The 22,135-nt window shown below is 38.7% G+C and overlaps 1 protein-coding gene across 3 annotated transcripts; it reads right to left on the bottom strand.

Moving 5' to 3' along the window:
• Nucleotides 1–1,677: 1,677 nt before the first annotated feature.
• hdac11 (histone deacetylase 11) lies at nucleotides 1,678–21,415 on the bottom strand. 3 transcript variants are annotated; one of them, XM_044024201.1, is made up of 12 exons: nucleotides 21,164–21,415; nucleotides 19,978–20,037; nucleotides 19,729–19,877; nucleotides 17,522–17,622; nucleotides 16,538–16,654; nucleotides 12,026–12,068; nucleotides 9,938–10,014; nucleotides 8,790–8,852; nucleotides 6,298–6,394; nucleotides 4,784–4,962; nucleotides 3,390–3,635; nucleotides 1,678–2,621 (listed from the first exon to the last, which is right to left on the bottom strand). In XM_044024201.1, the coding sequence occupies exons 2-11, from the start codon at nucleotides 20,010–20,012 to the stop codon at nucleotides 3,399–3,401; spliced, it is 1,098 nt and encodes a 365-aa protein (XP_043880136.1). In that variant the 5' UTR covers nucleotides 20,013–20,037; nucleotides 21,164–21,415; the 3' UTR covers nucleotides 1,678–2,621; nucleotides 3,390–3,398. The 3 variants fall into 3 exon arrangements, with proteins under 3 accessions (XP_043880136.1, XP_043880135.1, XP_043880137.1); XM_044024200.1 differs by having other exon boundaries at nucleotides 1,678–3,635; XM_044024202.1 differs by having other exon boundaries at nucleotides 1,678–3,635; nucleotides 19,981–20,037.
• Between the last annotated feature and the right edge of the window lie 720 nt (nucleotides 21,416–22,135).

The following is a 22,135-nucleotide window of genomic DNA, read 5'->3' as shown; positions in this document are numbered from 1 at the left end:
ACTGATGGCTAATCGGATAACATGATGCCTCTGGCCATGGCTGTCACTGGAGCAGGAGCAAAAACAGCTCCCTAGTAAGACTGGAGGTCAAAAGCTTCACAGCTGCAAGTAAAGAACTCCGCTGTCTCATGCATGAATGACTATCGCCCTGTGGCCCAAACACCCGTTGTCATGAAGTGCTTTGAGAGACTGGCACCAATAACATCAGAGTGTGCCCTCACCAACATCCATACAGGAAGAATCAGTGCACGCGTGATACAGTGGATTTCAGCTCAGCATCTAACTCCATCATCCTGCAGACCCTGGTGGTGAACACGCTGGCACTGCTTATACTTCCTCACTAACAGAGCCCAGATGGTAAAGATCCATGGCCGCACCTCTTCACCAATCATTCCCAACACCAGCAACCCTCTGGGATGTGTCCTTAGTCCTCTCTTGTATGCTCTCTCTTAAGTACAACTGCTCGCTTATTCACCTGAGCTGTCATATTGTCAAGTACGCGGATGACACGGCCGCGGTGGGACTAATCTCCCACAGTGAATAGTCTACTACGTACAAACAGGAGGTACAACATCTGGACCACTGCTGCAGAGCTAACAACCTCTGCATAAATGTGGTGAAGACAAAGGAGGTGACTGTGGATTTCAGGAGGAGCAGCCACCTCCCTCCTCCAGTTCACATCAACAGGCACAGCAGTTCAGGTGGTGCGTAGCTTTAAGTACCTGGGTCTATATATAACTGACACCCTCACCTGGTCCACCAACATAGCCAGCATTGTGAAGAAGGCCCACCAACACCTCTACTTTCTGAGGAAACTCAAGGCTGCTGGACTTTGGCCTCTCTGTCCTCATCTTTGGGATGGAGAGCGTTCTGACCCAGGACACTGCAGTGCGGTATGTCTGGCAGTCTGGCTTCTTTCCTGAGGCTGTTGAACGGTTTTGACACCCACTGTATCCTACAGTATATGTGCTGCTTTTAAAATGTGTTTAGATTTCATTTAGAGTAGCGTGTTTTGGTTTTTCATGCCTGCATGTTGGAATGACAAATAAAGCACCTTGAACCTTAAAGAATGACTTAAACTTCAGCAATAGGATGCATGAGACTTTTCATGGAGTCACACAGTACCTTTACATAATATAAGAATAAACTAATTAATGTCTTAGGCCAAATTAACAGTCAAAAGCAATTTAAATATAGCAGTCAGACTGAAAACGTACTAATTTGAATGTCTCATGGTCAGACTAATACATAGATTATGTGTCATCCCCACACTTTCAAATAAAAATAAAACGCTGGTGTATAGAAGATGAAGAAGAAGACATGGCAAAATCCAGACCAGTGTATTTTCGGATTTATGCCCGACACTCACAAACTGAGACTTCAAACACACTTCTTTCAATAAACTGACTCATGCTTGTATACTGGGACAAGGACAGTAGTCCAATTAAACCTCAAAGTCAACCACCGTTTGACATGAAAGTGTACTGACTGCAGCATAATTGCACTGTCATTGTGTCATTTAAGGCAAAGCTTTACATACATCCACTGGGTAAAGGAAGCACTGCACACAAAACGAATAGAAATACTGCAGCAGCACTACTATTAGGGTTTTCCAAACATAAAAAACTTAGTATTTGACAGCAAAATCAAGTCAATCACAGCAAAAAAGTAAAATGGTCATTTTGTTATTAGTTTATTCACTGTCACTATGAATGCATAAACATTGGTTTCAATGTAAGCACAAACCACAAATCAACAGCTTTTAGGACATTAGTATTATTTTGGCACGGCGTCATTAGATTCGCTCAAATGGTTCAAACGATAGCTGACACAGAGTGTCAGTGTTGTACTCTGAGTCTTAATTAAAGGTAGACTTCGCTAAACACATCATCCACGTTCAAAAGCAGCACACCAGATCAAAGGCTCCTCCTAATTAGCCCTGACATTGTTAATAGAGCTGCCTGCCTCTCACACGTTCATTGTATAAATGTCCAAACTGTAAGCACTGCTCTTCACCCTGTTTAAAGATACGGGTTATAAACATTAAAATGATCAGAGGTCTGTGCTCTGCTACACTCCATACTAGGCAGCAGAAGATAATGAATGAGAAAATCATTACAGCAGCACCTGCCACTTCAGGTCCACTCAATTTTAAGACAGAACAAACATATCTGATCCAACAAGGATTTAGTTTTAGAATTAAAACCACACCATGGCCACACTTTTTGAACATGTCCTCTCATTTGGTCAACAGCTTTATGTTATTGGTTTTCCTGTGCTTTTATTCCTTGTCAGAAAAATACACCTACATCCATACCACAGACTTCCACTGAAAACCAATAGAGCCAGGCAACCCCGAATATACTCTAGGTGCTGCCATCTATCTATTTCAACGTCTCAGCTGTCACTGATTAAGTCTCACCTTTCTTTTATAGCATCAGCTATCTACAAACAAACATATCAGAAAAAAGGACCCCTGTGACACACATCAATGATAGGAACTACCTTAGTATTGACTTTTTAGTTTGGCCCATGTCCCATCCACTTACGTTGAGGGAGCGGGATTTAAGACCACTACTGCAGCCACTGAGTACTGTTTGAGGCCACTTACTTTTCTTGCCCTGTGGAATCAATGTCAAACAATCAGTGTCATTACTGGCATAAGATAATCAAGCCAACAATTTAATATCAAAATAAATAGAGAAAAGAATGGATAAGGTCCAGTGCATACATGTACATGTCATACCACTCGCTTTCTCCCTGTTTGCCCTCTCACTCGCCCTAAAAACCAACAGTCATTGATAAAGATTTGCATTAGCATAAACACCAACAGCTATTTATTTCATATTACATATAATCTGCAGAAAAACACAGAATTATAAGAGAAGTAACTAAACTAAACACTAATAAATTTCACACATTTTGGTAGTGTTGTTTTTCTCTGTGCTAATTCATATATATTTAACCTCCATAACCGCTCAGATGGAGGATAATTAATAGACTTTCCCTGTGTCTGCCTTTGTACCATTTCATAGACTATTAATAAATCATATCCTTCATAAATGACATTACTACATTTCCTGAGATGAAAGAATGCCTCTCTTACCGGCAACACCTGAACATACATTAAACATAAACCCACCATCCTCCAACTGATTCAAATGTAAAGTTTCTTTTTGGGCCATGTGAGAGCTGAAGTAATTCTGCTGTCGTCATAAATCTGCAGCGCTATTGATTTAGTCACGTTTCCCACCTTAAATAGTTAGTCCCTTTTCAGTAGCTACCATCTTATGCATTAAAAATGTAAACATTTAACAATGTGAGTGAATCATTTTGGTTGTACATGTACAAACACACACTGTTCTTCTCAGTATCAACTCAAATCACACCTGTGAGCATTAGACAGCATTAGATGCTGCAGGTCCAGCGCGGCACATCATACTGGTCACCAGTGATGAAGACCCCTCCCCCTGCAGAGCCTCTGCTCCAATCAAGCCCTGCTGGTGCAAGTTGAGAATGGAGTCGGCGATGATGCGGGCTGTTTTTTTCTGGTATCCACCGGATGTTACCATCAGTACAGGGATGCCTCTTCGCCTCGCTGCCCTGAACACTATCTCATCTCTTTTCACAATGCCCTGGCAAGAGGAGGGAAAAAGAAGTCGTCGGTCTGTCCATCTTCAGATAGCACTCATATTTTCTTTGAATTCTGCTGGCAGACAATTCTATCTATGTTTCCTTCCTCCCCTGAGGAGGGAGCAGAGGCCTGCAAGAGCCCTGATAGTTCCTGTATCTCGCTGCTCCATGTTGGAGCACATAGCCTCACAGGGTGACGCATAAGGAAATGACTGAGAAAAAACACACACACACACACACACACATTTGTCTGGGGACTGAAAGCAGGACCAGCTTGTGTCATAAATCTTGTATATTATTGGGAAATTTGTATCACGAGCACAAATAAAGTGACCAAGAGTTTTCTTTTCAAGCCAGCCTCATTTAACATGAGCTTCAAATCACACGGCCGTGCCACATCCAACTACCTCATCCACTTCATTTGCTTCATTATTTATCTGAGAGTTGCAGGATCACAAGGAATCTCGGCACATGGGAAGTCATAAGTTCACATTTGGCTATTTGGATCTTCCCCGAGTGTGCTTTAAAATTCCTGACATGACCTGACGCTGCAGAATGTGCCAGATTTTTGCTGAGGAGATGAAAATAGTGAATACTTGCCTTCAAAGCTAAGGTCAGTAAATGTGCATCAACGCTCTACCCCCAAAACAGTTCAAGTCATTGTCTGTGGTGGAATTTTGGCTGCACTTTCTCTGCAATTCTCTTTCACTAAAGCATGTACACCTCTCAGGCATGTTAGAGACCATAACATATGCTAACCAATCATTCCATGTGGTCTGGGGGAATGATTAGTTGTGTTTATTACAGTATTTATTTGTGTGTAATGGCTATCAGGATGTTAAAAGGAATTCAATTAATGAAGAGTGTTTCCGAATGTAGACTCTTGCTTTAGATTCCTACCAGGCTAACAGTGAGAAAGTCTTATCTGCAGGTGCTTTGACCTTTTACTCAATTACCTGTGTATTGAAATGCATAGTGCATATTTGACTTCCATGGTGGCAATGTTGAGCACCCATTCCAACAAACACAGTCTAATCCAAGAACAAATCTCTTTAATTCTTAACCTTATGTTCAGTTTGTCTTTTAGAGAGGTTTTGATTATTTGGAAGATAAGGTAACCCTAAAGTGTGACACACAGCAACTCTATTACCTGTGGCGATATGGAGAGTCCTCCAAGGGGGTCCCCATCTAAGATGTCCGTCCCTGCATTATAGACGATGATGTCAGGTCGGACTTCATTCAGAGTTCCCTCTGAGTGCAGCTCTACTTTCTGAAGGTACTCGGAGTCTTCGGTGCCCCAGTCCAGCTCTACCTTTCTTTTTATAGCTTCTGAAATACAGAAAAGCGGGGATGGTGCAGACAAGGTCACAGCTGCCATCAATAAACCAGAAATTATAAAAATGCAGCAGTTATTCTGAGCTCATTTACTGACTAGTAATCGGTGTTACATGCAACAGAATTGACTTTAATGCAGGTTAGAGCAAAGCAGTTCTCATAAGTGAGGTCTTATGCGGGGTTCAGGTAAGTAATTGGAATTCTTTTCTATGGAATGCTTAGTACAGCAGTCTCAATTAACAACCATGAACTGTACATTTCCAATAATTAATGTACACAATGAAAAAGGTTATTAGGAGACCTTTAGGTTTTAAATTTAAGACAGAAATAAGCCAAAAGCACAAATAGAAGAATGCATAAGCATCTTGGGTTTTTGAAGTAGAGTCCTGCAAGTTCTTCATAAAGGAACTTGAAGCTTTGGTCTTTGAAAGTATAAGGAAATACGTGTAGGTCTTGGAGGAAAAATATGAAGCAGAATAAAACTGTATTTCTTTTTTTTTTTATCTTAAGAAAGCCAGAATGTACATTTATTTCATTTTAATAAGGGGAGAGATGATTATAAAATGTCATGAATCCAATTAATTGTATAGAAGAGGATGGCATTTTAAAGACAGGACTGTGAGGTTTCATCAGAATATTGGTAGAAGTGATTAAATGCTTTGAATACTAAAACGAGCTGTTCGTCAGATCAGCTTTGATGTAATGATGGGTTAATGTAAAAGCAATGGTTATGGTGTGGTATGGACTGCAAATTCTAGGCATTTAATTATCCCTGTAGGGGAAACTCAGAAGAAGTGGAGAAAAACATGTGAGACATTTCAACAATTCAATATACAGTATAGTAGAGCTGAGGGAAATCACTGCATAATTGAAATGACGCTGAGTGAGTGACATCTAGGAGCTGGACCTCAAACTGTTCAGTCCCCCTTTGTTTCAGCCTCAACTGCAAACAAGGCATCAGTTATGAATAGAGAACCAGATGTGTCACATAAAAGCTGCCGTCAGTGATGTCATCTTAGAGCAAAGCTTCAGCAAATTTCCTGTAGTTATTATCCCCTTCCTTCTCCCAATACATCACCACATTTGGTGAAGAGGGGCCAGTTACTTTCCAACAAACAGCCTAACCTCACATGTAGAAAGGACCGCCTCTGTGAGGAGCTCTGGTGGGATACAGGAGAAGCAAACACTCTGGATCAGTCATAGCTGTCAGATTATAGAGCGATTAAACACAGATTTTAGGTATATCACTGGCAGCAGCTTTAAATGCCAGAACACAAATACATTGTGTTCTGTCAATCTGAGAAGAAACATTATGGTGCTTTCACTCACTTTTGGCATATGAATCCCCTGGATAGATGTGGCGATTATACATATCCATGATGAACACTCGCCTGTCATCAATGAAGTCTCGTTCATGTCCATTTCCCTATCACAAAGCAGAAACACAACTTTCATTCACTACTTTGATGCTGTTTCTTCTTCTCTTCACATGACACTAACAAACTGAATGACTGTTTTTTAATTTCCTTCCATGAGTAAAATATATACATTGTTGTCTCTGGCAAGGTATTACCAAGGTAAACATCAGATGTGCTGTTCTGACTGACAGCATCAGATATTCAAATACTTAATAAAGACATCATGGCCATTATAACACTTTTAATTTCCGTTTTCTCTATACACCTAAAATGCCTGTCTCCTGTCAGAAGATGAAAAGGCACTGTCTAAATGAGATAATAGATACTGGTCAAAAGTCAGTGTATAATCCTAGTTTAACATAAAGACATCTGTGAAAATAACAATAATAATCATACATCTATAAATACTAAGTGTTAATTGCATCTTCAGCTTGTCAGCGGTCACTTTCTTACTGCAGAGGTGGCCGACTTCTTCTGTCTCTGTGTATAACAAGACAATTAAAAGGTTGCAGCCTCAGAAAAGTACTTTGTATATGTCACACTGTTTTTCATTAATTCAAAAGTAGCCGTGCATTACAATTTTAATATGCAATTTGCCCAGGGTAGTGATTCAGGACAATTGCTCTGTGTAGTGTATATAAGGGTATATAAAAGGTATATAAAAGGTATATATCATGTTACACTGGGGACTCGTTTACCATAAGCTTACATTAAACAATGACTAAGAGCATGTAATTGAATGCTATGGTCCACCTTTAACAGTCAGACACTATAAATCAGCCTATATAAGTTTCTAAGCTCCTGCTGCCTGAAGTCTTATTAGTCTATCCTCCCTCCACATATTTTAGAATACAATAAAAGCTGATAGCTGTTTTATTGCCAATTGTTAACATCAGCACCGCAGCTTCAAAGCAGTCCTTCTTGAAAACACATCTCCCTCACCAAGTTCAAACATCTGTATGAAATCTTAGTTTCATCAATCACCATCAACAACACATGATCAAAAGAGCAGGACGACAAAGAAATAGAACATTTTCTCTTGACCTGAGAGGAATAGAGGACATTTTTCTTAGGCTTTACCAGATGACACTAGTGAGTGATTTTTAACAGCTATGATTTCTTCAAAGTCCAACACTTACACAGTTGTAAAGTAAAGACATTCCCACAGTAAATCTCTACAGTCTACAACACATTCAGTCTTTGTCAAGTTTCCTGCCTTTGTAACTGTCTACATTAAATATCCCTGTGCCCCTTGTTTAAGTTTTTCTTTGCTCCCTGTAATTTTTATCACTTTGTCGGGTTATAACCCTCGTCTTGCTTCAATCATTACTTTTATAAAGATTTTTTTCCCCTGCTTCTGTTGAGTTCAGGTTTTTCTTTGCATGTTTTGAGTATTTGTGAGCCTCTTTGTCAACCTGCCTATCGGGCCTGTTAAGTCACACGAGATACTCTTTATTCGAACTTTATCGTGTCTGAAAACTGAGAGCATTTCTTTGTTTCTGAACTCATTTATTCAGCTTTTCCTACATATTATTGTTTATCTGTTAAGAAATACAAAGGCCAAACAGATTGGTGACAATTTCTGATATAATGCAGCGCAGCCACAGCACTACATTGTTTCTTTTATTTGGTAAAGTGTTACATACAAAATCACGTACCTTATCTCAGTGAATAGACAAATAGGAATATGCCTCCACAGCAGGGCTCCATCCTCACAAGTAAATTGAGCATAAATAATATGATAGTAACTGTTTTGTTGTTTACTGGGTGACTGAACAGCAGAGTGGCTTGGGCTGTAACCTCAAATTACATGAGATAACGAGCCCTGTATGTGTCATGTTTGACGTTTGTAATTAGGAATTTACTGTGCATCACCAATATTTTTTCATGACAAAATTATCTGCCGAGTGGTGAACTTCAGGCCAACGTCAATTCCCTCATGCAGACTTGCTCTTTTGTTCTTCTTCATGAATTATTTACTCAACATCCAAATTGATCCCCGGCTTGTCTATAGGGGTGCACATCATGATCAACGAGCAGCAGCTCAAAATAATTGCAGCTCTACTTCTCAGAACATAGCCGTAGACCTTGGAAACCTCGAGACAACATCGATGTTAACACAGTTCTCAGGCCTAATTGGTGCTGGAAAAGTCATTATATTGAAAACACAAAGTAAGACTAAAATATGATAATGAGGCTTTCAAAAAATGTGGAGTCATTGTAATCTAAAGCTGCGGTGAGCTTAGTTCATAAAGGTTAAATGAAGGCTGCATATTACTGCACCTTGACAGATTAAGTAGAATTCAGAAATAACCCATGGTGAAAGGGGGTTATCTTGTCATCAATGTCAGCTCCTGAGCAGCAACATACATTGACACAAAGAGAGTAATGGTACCAGCTCACCTGATGAGCATCCAGATCAATGATGGTAGCCCTGGAGATGCCTTCCACTCTCTCAAACAAAAACTGAAACAGAAATAGGAAAATATTTGATCGCACATTCAAAGGGATCCAGAAGTAAAACTTGTAGAAGCAAACTGATACCATGTGCTCATTTAAAGCAGTTTAAAAGTTTTCAAATGAATGAGTTTTTCCTGAACATCACAAAGACTTGACTAATGCCATTTTGGGTCCATTTAAACTTAAAAGAATAAGCCAAGACTGGTGTTGTTTTTCTTGTAGAAATGTAAAATCATTACTTTTATAAATATTTTTTTTTTTCCAAAGCTGTGTATGTTCAGAGTAAAACAGTGCACCTACCATATAGACTTTCACCAGGACTAGTTTCTTACCAGCAAATGTGCAGCAAATGGGTTGTTACGGGACCGGCTCAGAAGTAAAATTCTCTCGATGTAGCAATTGGCAAGATGTTGCTTTAGCTTATCATCATGACGTAAATGTCAATTGCACAATGCAATGGCTAATGAATAATGACACCATCAGAGTTTAGATTACTTTCCTATTAGCCTTGCTATCTCTGAGCAATTCTGTCAGCCACTGGGCTCAATTTACAGCTCAGACCAAGTGCTTCTGCCACTGCTCAACCAAGAGATAAAGAAGATGGTGCTTTTGTTTACCCCTGTAGCTTTTAAGACCCTGGGACTCAAAATCTATAGCTCTTACTGTGCAAATTTCATTTCCAAAGTCCTGATGAATATATTTGGCAATCTAGGTAAAAAAAAAATCCTAAATTTGCTAACATTAGCTACAGTAATGTATAAGAGATATCTGTTTGATAATTATAATTTATGTTATTTAATGTATCTTAAGTCCCAACAATTTCTAGGGAATGACTGAGCTACAGTATCCTAAAAACTATAACTCCAGAGTTAGTAAGGCTGTGGCATCTGTGAGTGCAGTGAGAATTAAATTTATTTATAGATTTATTTATTTATTATTTATGACTGTGGATTGCATATGCAAGGGGAAGACGGTGTTATTTCTTTAAACATGCAGTTACATAATCTGACCACAAGAAGACAATCTTACTGAATCTGACAAAACAGCCTTCATCTGTATGAATGGTTTGAAACAATCGACAACATCCTTACCTTTATGGCGAGGGTAATGTCAGCGTAGGCACAAAAGCCACCTCCCTTGTCACTGGAGCAGTGGTGGAAGCCTCCTCCTGAAAAAAGATAATTCATTGTTTCCTTTGTCAGGGCCATTAGACGGGCTGAGCGGGTCATTGCACATCTGAGATGTCTGTTATTCTAAGTGACCATCATTGGTGAAATAGGCTCTTATTGAACTCATGAGAATGGATGCTGTTCCCCTGTGATAAAATAATACATTTATTTACACCACAATGGTGTCAGAAGCGAGTAAAGCAGCAAGGCATTGTGATGGAGAGAAAGTGATGTTCCTCTTTAATTGGGATGATAACCTTTTATTCAGGTTAAGAGTTAAAATCCCTTTTGTCCTGCTATGCAAATAGTATTGTGTAGAGTAGAATGTTAATAAAGGCCAGTAAGGGAGTGAAATATGATTAGCAATTATTGCCTGGCCTCCATAAAACCTTAACATCCTCACAGTGTTGATAGACATGAATATCATGTATAAATCGTGTTTTTTGAGCAGAAGAATGTTTCCGGTGATTCATTAACAGGTGTGAAGTAGCTGAGAAAGCAAGAGGTACAAAGTGAAAATGTAATGAAGTTTTTTTTTTTACTCCCTTCTTGGCACAAAGTAAGACAGAAGAGTAGAGGATGACCCTGGTGGTGTCAGCCAAAGACTTTCTACTTGATCACTGATGGCAGCAGGTCAAAAAGGAAGTGCAACAACATCATAGCACTAAAGACAAGACAAGATGGTATCAATGTAACTTAAATTAAGATTTTAATGTGTATATGTTTTCCCCCCATGGTTTATAAACTTGTTTTAAAAGGTTAAACTACCCAGGTGCACAGTGTTAGCCAAAGGACACTTGTATACACTAGTGTATATCAAACCTGGCAAATTGCACTTATCAGCACTTTTGCCAAGCAAACAAAGACACTTACGTAAACACAATGACATCAGCGAGGCTAAGGGAGGTGATCAATATTAGAACAATTTTTTGAGAAGAGCTAACAGTATCAAATCTGCACTTTTTTAAAAAAAGGGATATGTCGACAGCGACAACATTAATTCTGTACCTGTGCTTTCCCTAGTCCTGAAATAGAGAAAATAATGTGTATTAGATGCAAATTCATTATCCCTGTATCCCCCTGTAGCAGGGAGGGGGGGGGCTTGGCATAATGAAGGATGACTTTTCATTGTAATGTCCGGTGATGTCTGCCCAACAGTAGTATGCCTGCATTTGAAAGACACTGCCTCAAATGGACAGCTGCGAGTACATCCCTTCACACTTGTATATAAGCTTTTTTATTTTCTTTACATGACTGATTGAACAACTGCAACAACCAACTCAGGTCATTTTGTATTACAAAATGTATGACATTTATATTTATTTATATTCCAGCGTTCGCATTTCATGATCTGTACTTAAGAGAGCAAGTAGGGCGAGTGAGTGAACATTCCAATGCATTCTGTGTTTTCCGATTTGAGATACAGTGAAGACATCAGTTCAGAGTTAACTTTCACTGTTAACATTGTGCAGTTTCCCTCTTTGTGCCCTTTTGTCTTCTATTTGTTCTTAACCTGTCCAACTGCGAAACAGGGCATCTGCTTGAACTCATCTTGTCATTTCATCTTATCTTCAGGCACATCTTTATTCAGATTGCTCGATCATCCGTAGTGGTATCTGTGCTATGACTACCTTGTTAATGTTATCCTTCACCTTATTTTGTGGATGATTCATTTCCACTTGGCTATGCTCCATTTTACATTGTTTTCCAGACTTGCACTTATCTCCTCTCTAGTGTTAAGAAAATCAGATTCAATTGTGCTTTTGGACCATTTACACTACTGCAAAAATATTAGGGCAACATGTCTAAAGTTGTTATTTGAATCCCATTAAGTTAAAGTATAAAGATGAAATGCAGGCAGTATGACTGTACCTTACTAACTTATATTTTCTACTCAATGCTGATTCTAAAACCTTATCTCAACATATTTACCGGTACATATTGGGATTGGCAGCAATTCACTGAGCTGATTAGCAGTTTAGATGATTTTAAGTGCTGGAACTGACTTACCCACATTTATAGCCCAGCCTCGATCCACAGCCAGCTTTCCTGCCTGTGGAATAAAAAAAAGCAATATGGTTCATTATTTATTATTAACACAGAAAGATGTATCAACAGAACCTTTTCTGAGTAATACAGGAAGCAATTTTATGAAAGAAAAAACACAAACAAAACGCAGCAATCACTGTGACCATAAACCGATTAATCTTTACAAAGTAACAGACAAAAAACTATTATTTTTCAATAAATTAGGAATATGTCCCAGGGTTCAATGCACCAAAATGTTGCTCCAGTCTACACACAAAAAAAACTATTAAAATACTGTATGTATTTACCCAAAAGAAATCTCTATTTCTAATTTCCAAGAGTCCTTTGAAAAGAAAATGTGATCAGTTTTTTCTTCATGTCATAACAATAGGTCATTTTAATTATTTGTGTTTTGTTGAACACACACATTAAAAATTCAAAGAGTTGGTGGAAAAAGTAAGTGAACCCTTCTGGTATCTCATCAGAGAGGCAGGAATATCACTTAAAGTCTTTCAGTAGCTGTGTATCAGACCTGCATAATGTTTGAGGGGATTTCTGTATTATTTATTGTATTTCCTTTAATTATCAACCACTTTGGGGGTCGTGGAGGGAGCATGAGCCAATCCAACATTAAGAGAAAGGTAGATTTAGTGTGTTCAACTAACCTATCTCCAATCTGCACGTCTTTGCACTGTGAGAGGAAGCTCGAGAACCAGAAGAAACCCCACATGGGGAGAACATGCATAGGGAAATGCAAAACAAAACTACACACACACGTACACGGGTGACCTTCTTGCTGCTAGGTGACAATGCTAACCACCACAGCGCCATGTGGCACAACTCCAGCTTTTGCATATTTTATGATTATCTGGTGGCGTCAGTGGCTCTCTTGAGTCCATTGGTGACCATCTCTGTTGGGCCTGTGCTTTGCCAGGGTTAGAAAATGCATTTTTTTTGGTTTGAAGACATTTGATGGTGGATTTATTTTGATGTATGGATGTCCAACCTCCACAGACCTTCAGCAGATTGACATTATCATGTAATATCCATCATAGCCAGATCACCAGTGTAACTGTCTTTGAGACAGATTTCATTGTTATAAACTGGAGTTTCTTTAAGTGTTCACATTAATAAATAGGAGACAAAAGGGGCTGTACATTTATGCATAAGTGAATTAAATTATGTCTGTATAATAATTTTAATGTCACTTAAATACCTTGAAGTAAGGTCATTTTATTTTGAAGTGCATGCTCACATGACTGGGGTCAGTTTGAGGTTAAACTGAGGGATTGTGGGTCAGAAGCGGGAACACTGTCATGGAGACATGAGGTTAAGATTTCGTAAGTTTCTGCACTGTGTTCAAGAGGCGCACACGGTAATTATACTCATATTAATTGTTATATGTATTTAATTTTTGGTTTGTTAAAATAAGCCTCAATGGACTTATATGGACTTTTATGTTTGTATTCATAGTTTTCATGGTGTCTTATGATTTATTGATGTCGACGGCGAAGGAGAAGAAAATAAAAAGAAAATCAAGACAGCTGTACGAATCGTGGCCTTTTTGTTGAACCTGTGTAGCTACAACCAGTGTTGGAGCATGCTAAGCAGGGTATTCCAGATGTTCCGTTCCCCTAATAAGTGTTCCAGCTCCTCTTGGGGCATACTGAGCTGTTTCTTGGCCACATGGAATAGTCCAGCATATGGATCTATACCCCAGGGTTTCCTCCCAGTTGGAGTTGCCTGGAAAACCTCTTATGGTAGGTGCCCAGGAGGCGTCCTGTTGTTTTACAGACACAATAAAAGTACAGGCAGATAAGATGTTCTCATTTAACAATAAATGAAAAATATTTACCTATGATCATTAAATCTCAATTATATTATATTATAGCACTGATAACATAGATACCGTATACTTCTAGGACACATCTTTTTTCAGAGATGAGATACAGCCTGTTTTTGTCTCATGCATTGATCAATTTAATCTAGATGTGCATGGCTACGCATGAGGAAGCTGTTACTAAGGGCTGCTCACATTACACACCGATCATCTTATAAAGGATAGTTCCAGTTTTTGAAGTGCTGACATATGAGGTACTGACAGTCAACACTGACTTCAGAGCTCACTTTCTCTGAGAACATGGCTGCCAGCAGGAGCATACACAACATATTCCAGACACTTAACAAAAGGCTCACCAAATCAAATTTGATTTGTTTGAAATTCTTCTTTCAAATTAACCCAAGTGACCTTATCAAATAAAGCAGCAGTAGACAGCAGGTCCCATGTCCCCGTCCTCATAATGCTGATTTTCTCTATGAACTTTGGTGCAAGAGAGTGAGCAATTTAGAAGCTTCAGTTTTCAGCTGAAGCATCTCTCAAGCAGCCAATGTGGGCAGTCTCATTAGAGCTGTAATGTGCCGCACATGTTTGAAATATGAAAGACCTCAAGTGTAGATATTATTGGGTGTCTGGAGCAGGCACGTTACAGCCAACACTGACTGTGTGTCAGTCGCTCTTACAACCAAAGACTGATCTACTAAATACCAAATACATGTCAGCCACTAGAAAATCCCACAAAAGTTTCACTAGTGTATGTTTTATTCCACTGACGGGAATGTGGTTGTATGTGGCAGATCATTCTTTCAAGGGCAGGTCAAGATTTGTCTCTGGCATGAACAAAAGGGGCTTCTCTCTAATGTATTTCTGGAGGATGCAAGAGGGGAAGAGATATAAACTGGGGAGATTGTGTAAATATCAATAGTGATCTCTGATGGATGTGTAATAACACATATTAATATATATGCACACACTCCTGCCATGGCTCAATGGGGTGTGCGCGTGTGTATGTATATACTGTATATGTATGTATATACATATATATATATATATGTATATATATATATAGAGAGAGAGAGAGAGAGAGCGAGAGAGCAGATAGAGAGCAGATATATATTTCTCCACATGCTCCACTGCAGACAACAAAAGACAGCATAAACAGCTGATTACTAAGGGACGTCGGAGAAATGTTGCTATTCCAGCATCAAACTTAATTCCTCAATATGTTCCACTAACTAATGCTGTTTTCAGACACTCCATACAATGTTCAAATAATTCGGGCAGGACATACTTCAGAGTTTGCTATTCACATGTTCCCAACATCAGACTTCTGTGATTTCTGCATTTTGTCATTTGTGTTGAAAAAAATCAATTACAGTTGGTCTGTTACACCAATGTGGAAGGAGACCTAGTCCCAGATGTATAGTTTCATTTTCATTTAAGTTTCATTTTCACAATCACAATTATCCATAAATGGATGTAGAACAGTCTCGTGTGACCAACTACCTACACTATTTATCAAAGGCAACTGTTTCACATTCATCATCCTAGGTGTTGATTTATGAGTTAATATTCAAAATCAACAAGAGTCAAATCAAAGAAGATCCTGTTCCTGTTAGTTAATTCCTAGACAATATACGCGTTTGTAAAGCTCCAACCAAAATTACAGTTCATAGCCAAGAAAGGACACATTTGTGAAATGAGTGACAGTTTAACATAAGAAAGAAGACAGAATACAATAGAAAGCTTTTACTGTCATTGTACAGAATATACAATGAAAATTTGAGTGCTGCAGCTGAAACAAGTACAAGATGGCAATTTTAGTCATTTTTGCTTGTATAAATGTTAGTAATAATAGTAAATAAAGGGTTAGAGGTAACCTGTCAAGCACAATAAAAACATGCACAAATAGGCTCTTGTATTCATTCAGACAGTAAGCACATCGCGACTCTGCTTGCTCTCTCTCGCTCTCACACAAAAACACAATGTCATCAGATAAAACTGGGTAAAAACAACATTGTTAGTATTGGTGAATGGAAAAGACATACAATATTTGGATTATTTTTAAATATTTTTACAGAAATCCCACTTTCTCTCAGACAGTATGTGGACCTGTGGGAATGGGTGATGCGTCTGTCTCAAAATATACACTTAAGTCATTGACAAAGAAAGCAAAAACAATCATTTACACCAATTCTAAGAGAATGATGGGTGTCCTTCTCACACAGCACAAATATTACTCACTTGAAATGAAAATGAAATTTTAGTGAGGACTCTCAAAATCATAATAGCAGCCACAGCCTGCCATATACTCCCATGTAAGTATATATAATTCTGATGGACCTCTACTGGCAGCTTAGTGATACAGTACATTAACTGAACTGTACATGAACATGTGTCCCTGAGCAAGACACCTAACTCCAAGTTGCTTTTGATGGCTGCGCTGGCACTGTGTGAATAAGTATGACAGATGTGAGACAGAAAACAAAGTACCGCACGTACAGTAGATGCTCTCTATGAATATGTGAGTAAATGGATGTGAATGAGTGAATGGCAAAACTATAGCGTAAAGCAGCTTTGAGTGGTCATTAAGACTAGAGAGGTGCGATATAAATGCAAACCATTTACCAATTAGAGACAAATAAAGGGACACATACCATTATTGTCCCTCCCGTCTGTGTCCGCAAAGGCCTCAAGACCCTCCGCTGTACCAAGAAATTAGGCAGAAACATGAGCGGCGGGATTTCTGTGATCGTCGCCACCACCACGGACCACTACAAGGAAAATAGATGCAAATTAACACAACATAAACACAATCATTTGTGTTCTGACCATCAGAGTTTATGCAAATCAAATCACAAATGAGCTCTGTGTGACTTGAAAGCATAGAAAGTCAAAGAGCAGGTACATTTTTTTTTTTTTTCCAATATGTGCTCACTTGGGATTTTAGACAAACTCACTACAGAAATACACAATAACACTGCCAGGGGGGTTGTAAGTATTGAGGTACCTCTGTCAAGCCCTCCAAGATGCAAAGACAGAAAATGTGGTCTTTAAACATGATAGGATTACTGATATCAGATTTATTTTCAAGCTGCAGACAATACTTTATGAGATTTACAGCCACACCACATGTTGGTATTTCAATTTCATTGACTGGAGGAAATAGTCACAAGCTGATGAAGTGCAGTTTCCCACATTCACATAGATCAAACATCCTCCTTATCAGCTCCTGGGGCTGAAAATGTGAGAGCATATAAACCTCACTGAATCAAATGAATCACTGAGGTGATTTCTGCTAAATATGCTTAACATGACTGAATTGAATGATGACTAATTCCCCTATGGGATAATCCACTGCATTCTGATGAGAACTCCTGGTGACCCCCTGCATTACAGTTAGAGATGGAAGAAGACAAAAATGCAGCAGGAAACAAACTCATTGGATTGAATCACATTAATACTTTTAAAGTAAATCATTTTAATCCTGATGGCTCGCTCATCCGTAAGTGCCTTTTGAATGATGCATTTGATTCGCAGAGAAGAGATGGAAGAAAAAGAAGTGTGCTGAAAATGTCATGATGTCAAACTCAGAGCTGCACTTGAGTTTGGCAGTGTTGAGAGGAAAAGAAAAAATCTACCTTTAATCTGTTGAGGTAGCGTTTGGTGTGAACAACGAGCAGATCCTCCTCTGTGGCCTCCCGGGCTTCTACAATGTTTCCATCAGTGAGGAACTGCTCCTCTAAGACAAGTTATGATGAAAAAAACACATCTAAAACTATCTTTATTTATATGGCATCTTTCACACATTTATATGGTATAATAAAAAAACAAAAGCAGTTCATGCTACACTGAGGAGGAAATACAGAAGATAAAGAAAACCAAATGGATTTAATCCATTAACAATCAATAAGATAAGAGGCGGGAGAAAGACTTTGGTTTTGGAGAAGGTAGGCCTCAAGCCTTAGGAAAGCACACTCAACAAAATGAGATTTTTAAAAGACGATAGGGATCTCAAAAATTGGATCTGTTTAGGGAGGTTGTTTTCCTAATGGAAAAGACCAAGTCAACTTTAATGACGTTTGGATTGGGACAAAAAAAAGATTGCTGGACTTTCTCAACTCAACCACATTCAAACTGCACAACAGATCAATAGATGAGATCACACAATGCTAACTCATGCTACAACTTTTCTGCTGCTTCATTCAAACAACATTAACACAAATTAACCTCATTTAAAGCAGAACTTGGCCTGTCCAGGTTGTACCAGGGGTCACCAACCTTTCTGAGGCCGAGAGCTACCTGAAGAGTAGAGCACAATATGGGCTACCATATTAACATTTTATACAATTTACCATTTTAATGATGAATATTATGCATTCATTTGAATACACATTCATTCCTGTGCTTACTCCAAATGATTATTACACTTTTTATAAACAATATCAATGATATTTTACTTAGTGATCATATGGATACACGCAAGAAAGGTGAAGTGAAGTGAGCCTGCGGGCACCATGTTGGTGACTACTGTTTTAGAGAGTCATTGAGGAAGCAAGGAAGAGGAAACAAGTGTCTGACCGAGCAAGGGGCCACACACGAGTAAACCCTTGATAGGCTTTTTGGAAAGGTGAGAACTAAAAAACACAGAAGCAGGCAAAAGGGATGCTGACCTGGCATTCTTGCTGTAGCACTTGTAAGTCATTTTTGGGATAAACTCAAATGTTCTCTATGCATTTATGTGTATTTGCACTTTCTCGATGTTTGCTGCTGTTGTAAAGGCAGTTACTCGGTAGCTTGCAAAGTTCTGCTTTAAGTCCTATTAAAGGTTCTTTGTGTTACATGAGTTTGCTGATGTGATTGACAGGCAAATTCATGAAGAGAGAACCACCACTCACTTTCATTCTTCATCAGTTTCACTCTCACAAGGAGCACAACTTCGACAGAGCACATGAGTGAGGAGCAGGAGAAAAACTCCTACAAGGTTAAAATTGTTAAGCAATATCTTTTGTCACCCATTTCTCTAATGTGATAATGAAGCTTATCTCGCTGAATGCTCTGCTGCTCCCCCTTTATGTACCAAAAAAGGATGGTTGACACTCACATTCCTGCTCTCATTTTATTTAAATTCAGATGGACTCCCCATCTGACTCACCACAGTCATTCTGGAATGATTAAGTACTTCATATTAGAGCTGTTAATCTGCTAAAAAATGGGCAGCCCATGGCTAAGAAGAGAGGAATTGGGCTTGTAACTGAAGAGTTGCCAGTTCAAATCCTGGGACGAGTGAAGGGCCTTTGGACCCCTGTAAATAGTAGTGTTTTGAAAAGTTCAGCCTCTGACTTTGAATGTAACACAGAGGACATTGTAAACTCTGTTACATATATACTGTCAGCTCCATGTTATTTTCTATTAATATGCAGAATCATCTACATTTTCTCCAATTATTACAAGAATATATTCAACGGGCCAAGGTTTTCTTCCATAAGCAGACGCTCTCTTGTTTATACTCTTCTAAGGGTTTGGTGAATTCATTAAGCTGTGTATAACATTTTATATTGTGAAGATTATCCAAGTTGTGATTTGACATCTTCATGCCAGTTATGCAGAAACTGTTTTCCCTTGGCCTTGAAACCTGCACTGGGTCTGATGTACTGAACATGCTCAGACTCCCACAGGGACACCTCTCTTTAATTGTCTGTGTTTTGTTGTGCTGCTACTCCACTTCTACAACTACACCTCACCTTCCAACTATCTCCTCTTTGTTCTCCACCTCTCTGATCCACGTACACAGCAGCAGCTTGGGGACATGCCTTCCCCCATCTGTCACTCTGTTTATTGCTCTTACCTTTCAAGAAGTGGATGACTTTCCCCCACTTCCCTGCATCAAATGGATGGAGCTTTTCAAGGCCCATGAAGGTGATGTTGTAGTCTGGGTGGTACACGATGGGCAGACATGTTCGGGAAATGCTGGTGTACAGCTCAGTGGGATGAGAGCTAAAAGAAGATCAACACTGCTACATTAGACTGACATGGAGTGATTTCCCCAGTGGTTATATACTGTAAACAACAGTAGAGGTTTGTTTGTGCTGCTCACCACCTTTTCCCTTCATTATCTTCTTTGTGAGACATGCTTTTCAGGCATTGCTGTCGTCATCTGGGGAAATAAGACATAAATAATGTTAATGTTTCCAGTCATACCAGGGACAATTATTATGACAGATAATCAGTAACGGGACGTGATGAAGTACATTTGCTTTCTTCCCATAATCAAGAACATTTCTCATGTACGTAATTAGAGTTACTTTTGGGTAATTTTGACAAATATTAGTAAATATCTGATATATCATTTCTACAATGCACTGAGCATGTACCATTATTTATATTTCTAGAATAAAATTAATAAATAAGGGGACCCAGCCTTCTTCAATGAGAGCAAAGTGTGCCTACACAAACACAACTTGATTTTGGAATACTTAATATATTTAAGAAAAAATATAATGTTGACTATAACAGTCTTCTTTACAGTTATTTTTCCTTTACGACACGACTGCATCACTGAAATCATAATAGAAAGAATGCACTTTTAAGTAAATAATGATCATTCTTTACCAGTATGATCATCTGCAACATTCTGTGCTTTTCTTGTATTTAACAAAATATCCAGAAAATGATGAAGAAAAAATGCAAAACATGAAAGTATTTCAGATGTAATACTTTATTGTAAAAGAAAATCCTTTTTAATATTCAAGTTGGTACTTTTTCTTGAAAGCATGTTTACCCATTTATTTGTCGTTTTACTGAATTTAAATGTTCAGATCATTTGAAACATTCTGTACTTTTCTTGTATTTGACAAAATATCCAGCAATCATAAAGAAAACTGTTGCATGGATATACTCTGCAAGTATAAAGCACAAGCGTTTTTTTACATTCAAGTTGGTACTTTTACTTTTTCTTGAACGCATGTTTGTCCATTTATTTGTACTATTAGTTGATTTAAGTGTTTGTGGAGACATAACATATCATAGGCAAGGATGAGAATAATGTACTGCATGAACCTGACTGCTCGCGCATGCGCAGTTAACGTGTACATTTCCAAAGACGCAATGGCATCAGGAAATGTTTCACATACAGCAGTCGACTCTGTGCGAGCAGGTCTTTAACGTCTAATATAGCTAAATATCTTTTACATTCGGAGAAAGCACGTTTCCCGAGTTGTTAAATGACACGGCCTGAAAAAGCTTTACGCCACAGAAGCGACCAACAGCCATTTACAACTCACCTGCAACTGTATGTGAAATAGCCCGAGTCAACGAGCGAGCGAATGCTGTGAATTAGTCAGCGGAGACTGTGTCTGTGTCGTCCGTCCTGACAGAGTTCAGCCCGGGTTAGTGTTTAACAGCAGCTCGTGGAGACGAAGCGTCTTTCTCTTTCAGTTTCAACAGTATCGTTCGTCCTGCTCCACCGCTACGTAGAATGCGTACGTAGTGTGCGCGAGAGCGTCATTCTCAGGTACGCTGGTGGCGTACACGTAAAAAAGGCACCTCACCCTTTCACAATTCACTTTTAAGCTCTGTGAAGTAGAACACTTTAACAAGCACTTCCTGGTTCATGACGCATAAGAGGAAAATGTTGTATTTGATTCAAAACAGGTTATTCTGCTGAGTGCTTATATGAACATTACTATTTTTTTTTTGTAAAGCAATCATCCCGGTTTTTGGAGCAGTGATATAATTATTTAAATTATTTTAATTTAAAGAGGTTTCATAGTTAGATAAACGATATGCACTTATGCAAAGACATTCTTCTTTACAGTGCATATTTAATGCCTTTTAAAAAGGTCCATTGCGTAAGAATCACTGATATTTAATAGACTGTAGTTAGATTGTAGCAAACCTCCCTCTCTCAAGTACATCACGGAACTACAGCCGTCACTTACCAAACAGCATGTTGTCTTCAACAAGTGCTTCAAGTTGTCCCATAGATTCTCTGCCATTGCCTCCTTCTTTGTTGATAAAGCCATTCATGACGCTTCTGCTTTAAAACACAAAGGTATACTATAAAGGTATAGGATAGTTTTTGTGGCACAAGATGGCAGTCTCTGTAAAAAAAACAAGGCCCTGAAGCATATGTGGCTTATTCCAAGGCTCTAACTATCTAACTATACACTCATATAGACATACAAACTTATGGCTCGCATATTCAGTTTCTGTCCATTAAAACCTTTGATTGTTGATATACAGTTGACAATGTA

This window comes from Solea senegalensis, linkage group LG4 (genome assembly GCF_019176455.1).
Source record: "Solea senegalensis isolate Sse05_10M linkage group LG4, IFAPA_SoseM_1, whole genome shotgun sequence".
NCBI classification, from domain to species: Eukaryota; Metazoa; Chordata; class Actinopteri; order Pleuronectiformes; family Soleidae; genus Solea; species Solea senegalensis.
The sequence above is the reverse complement of the archived record's forward strand: the minus strand, read 5'-3'. Positions and strand labels throughout refer to the sequence as shown.

Coding starts and splice junctions, on each gene's coding strand:
- hdac11 (XM_044024200.1), bottom strand. CDS start 20,012: ATGTCTCACAAAGAAGATAATGAAGGGAAAAGGTG. Junction 17,623..19,728: donor AGTCATCCACTTCTTGAAAG/GTAAGAGCAATA, acceptor AACTTGTCTTAG/AGGAGCAGTTCCTCACTGAT. Junction 3,636..4,783: donor GACTCTCCATATCGCCACAG/GTAATAGAGTTG, acceptor TCCTCTTGCCAG/GGCATTGTGAAAAGAGATGA.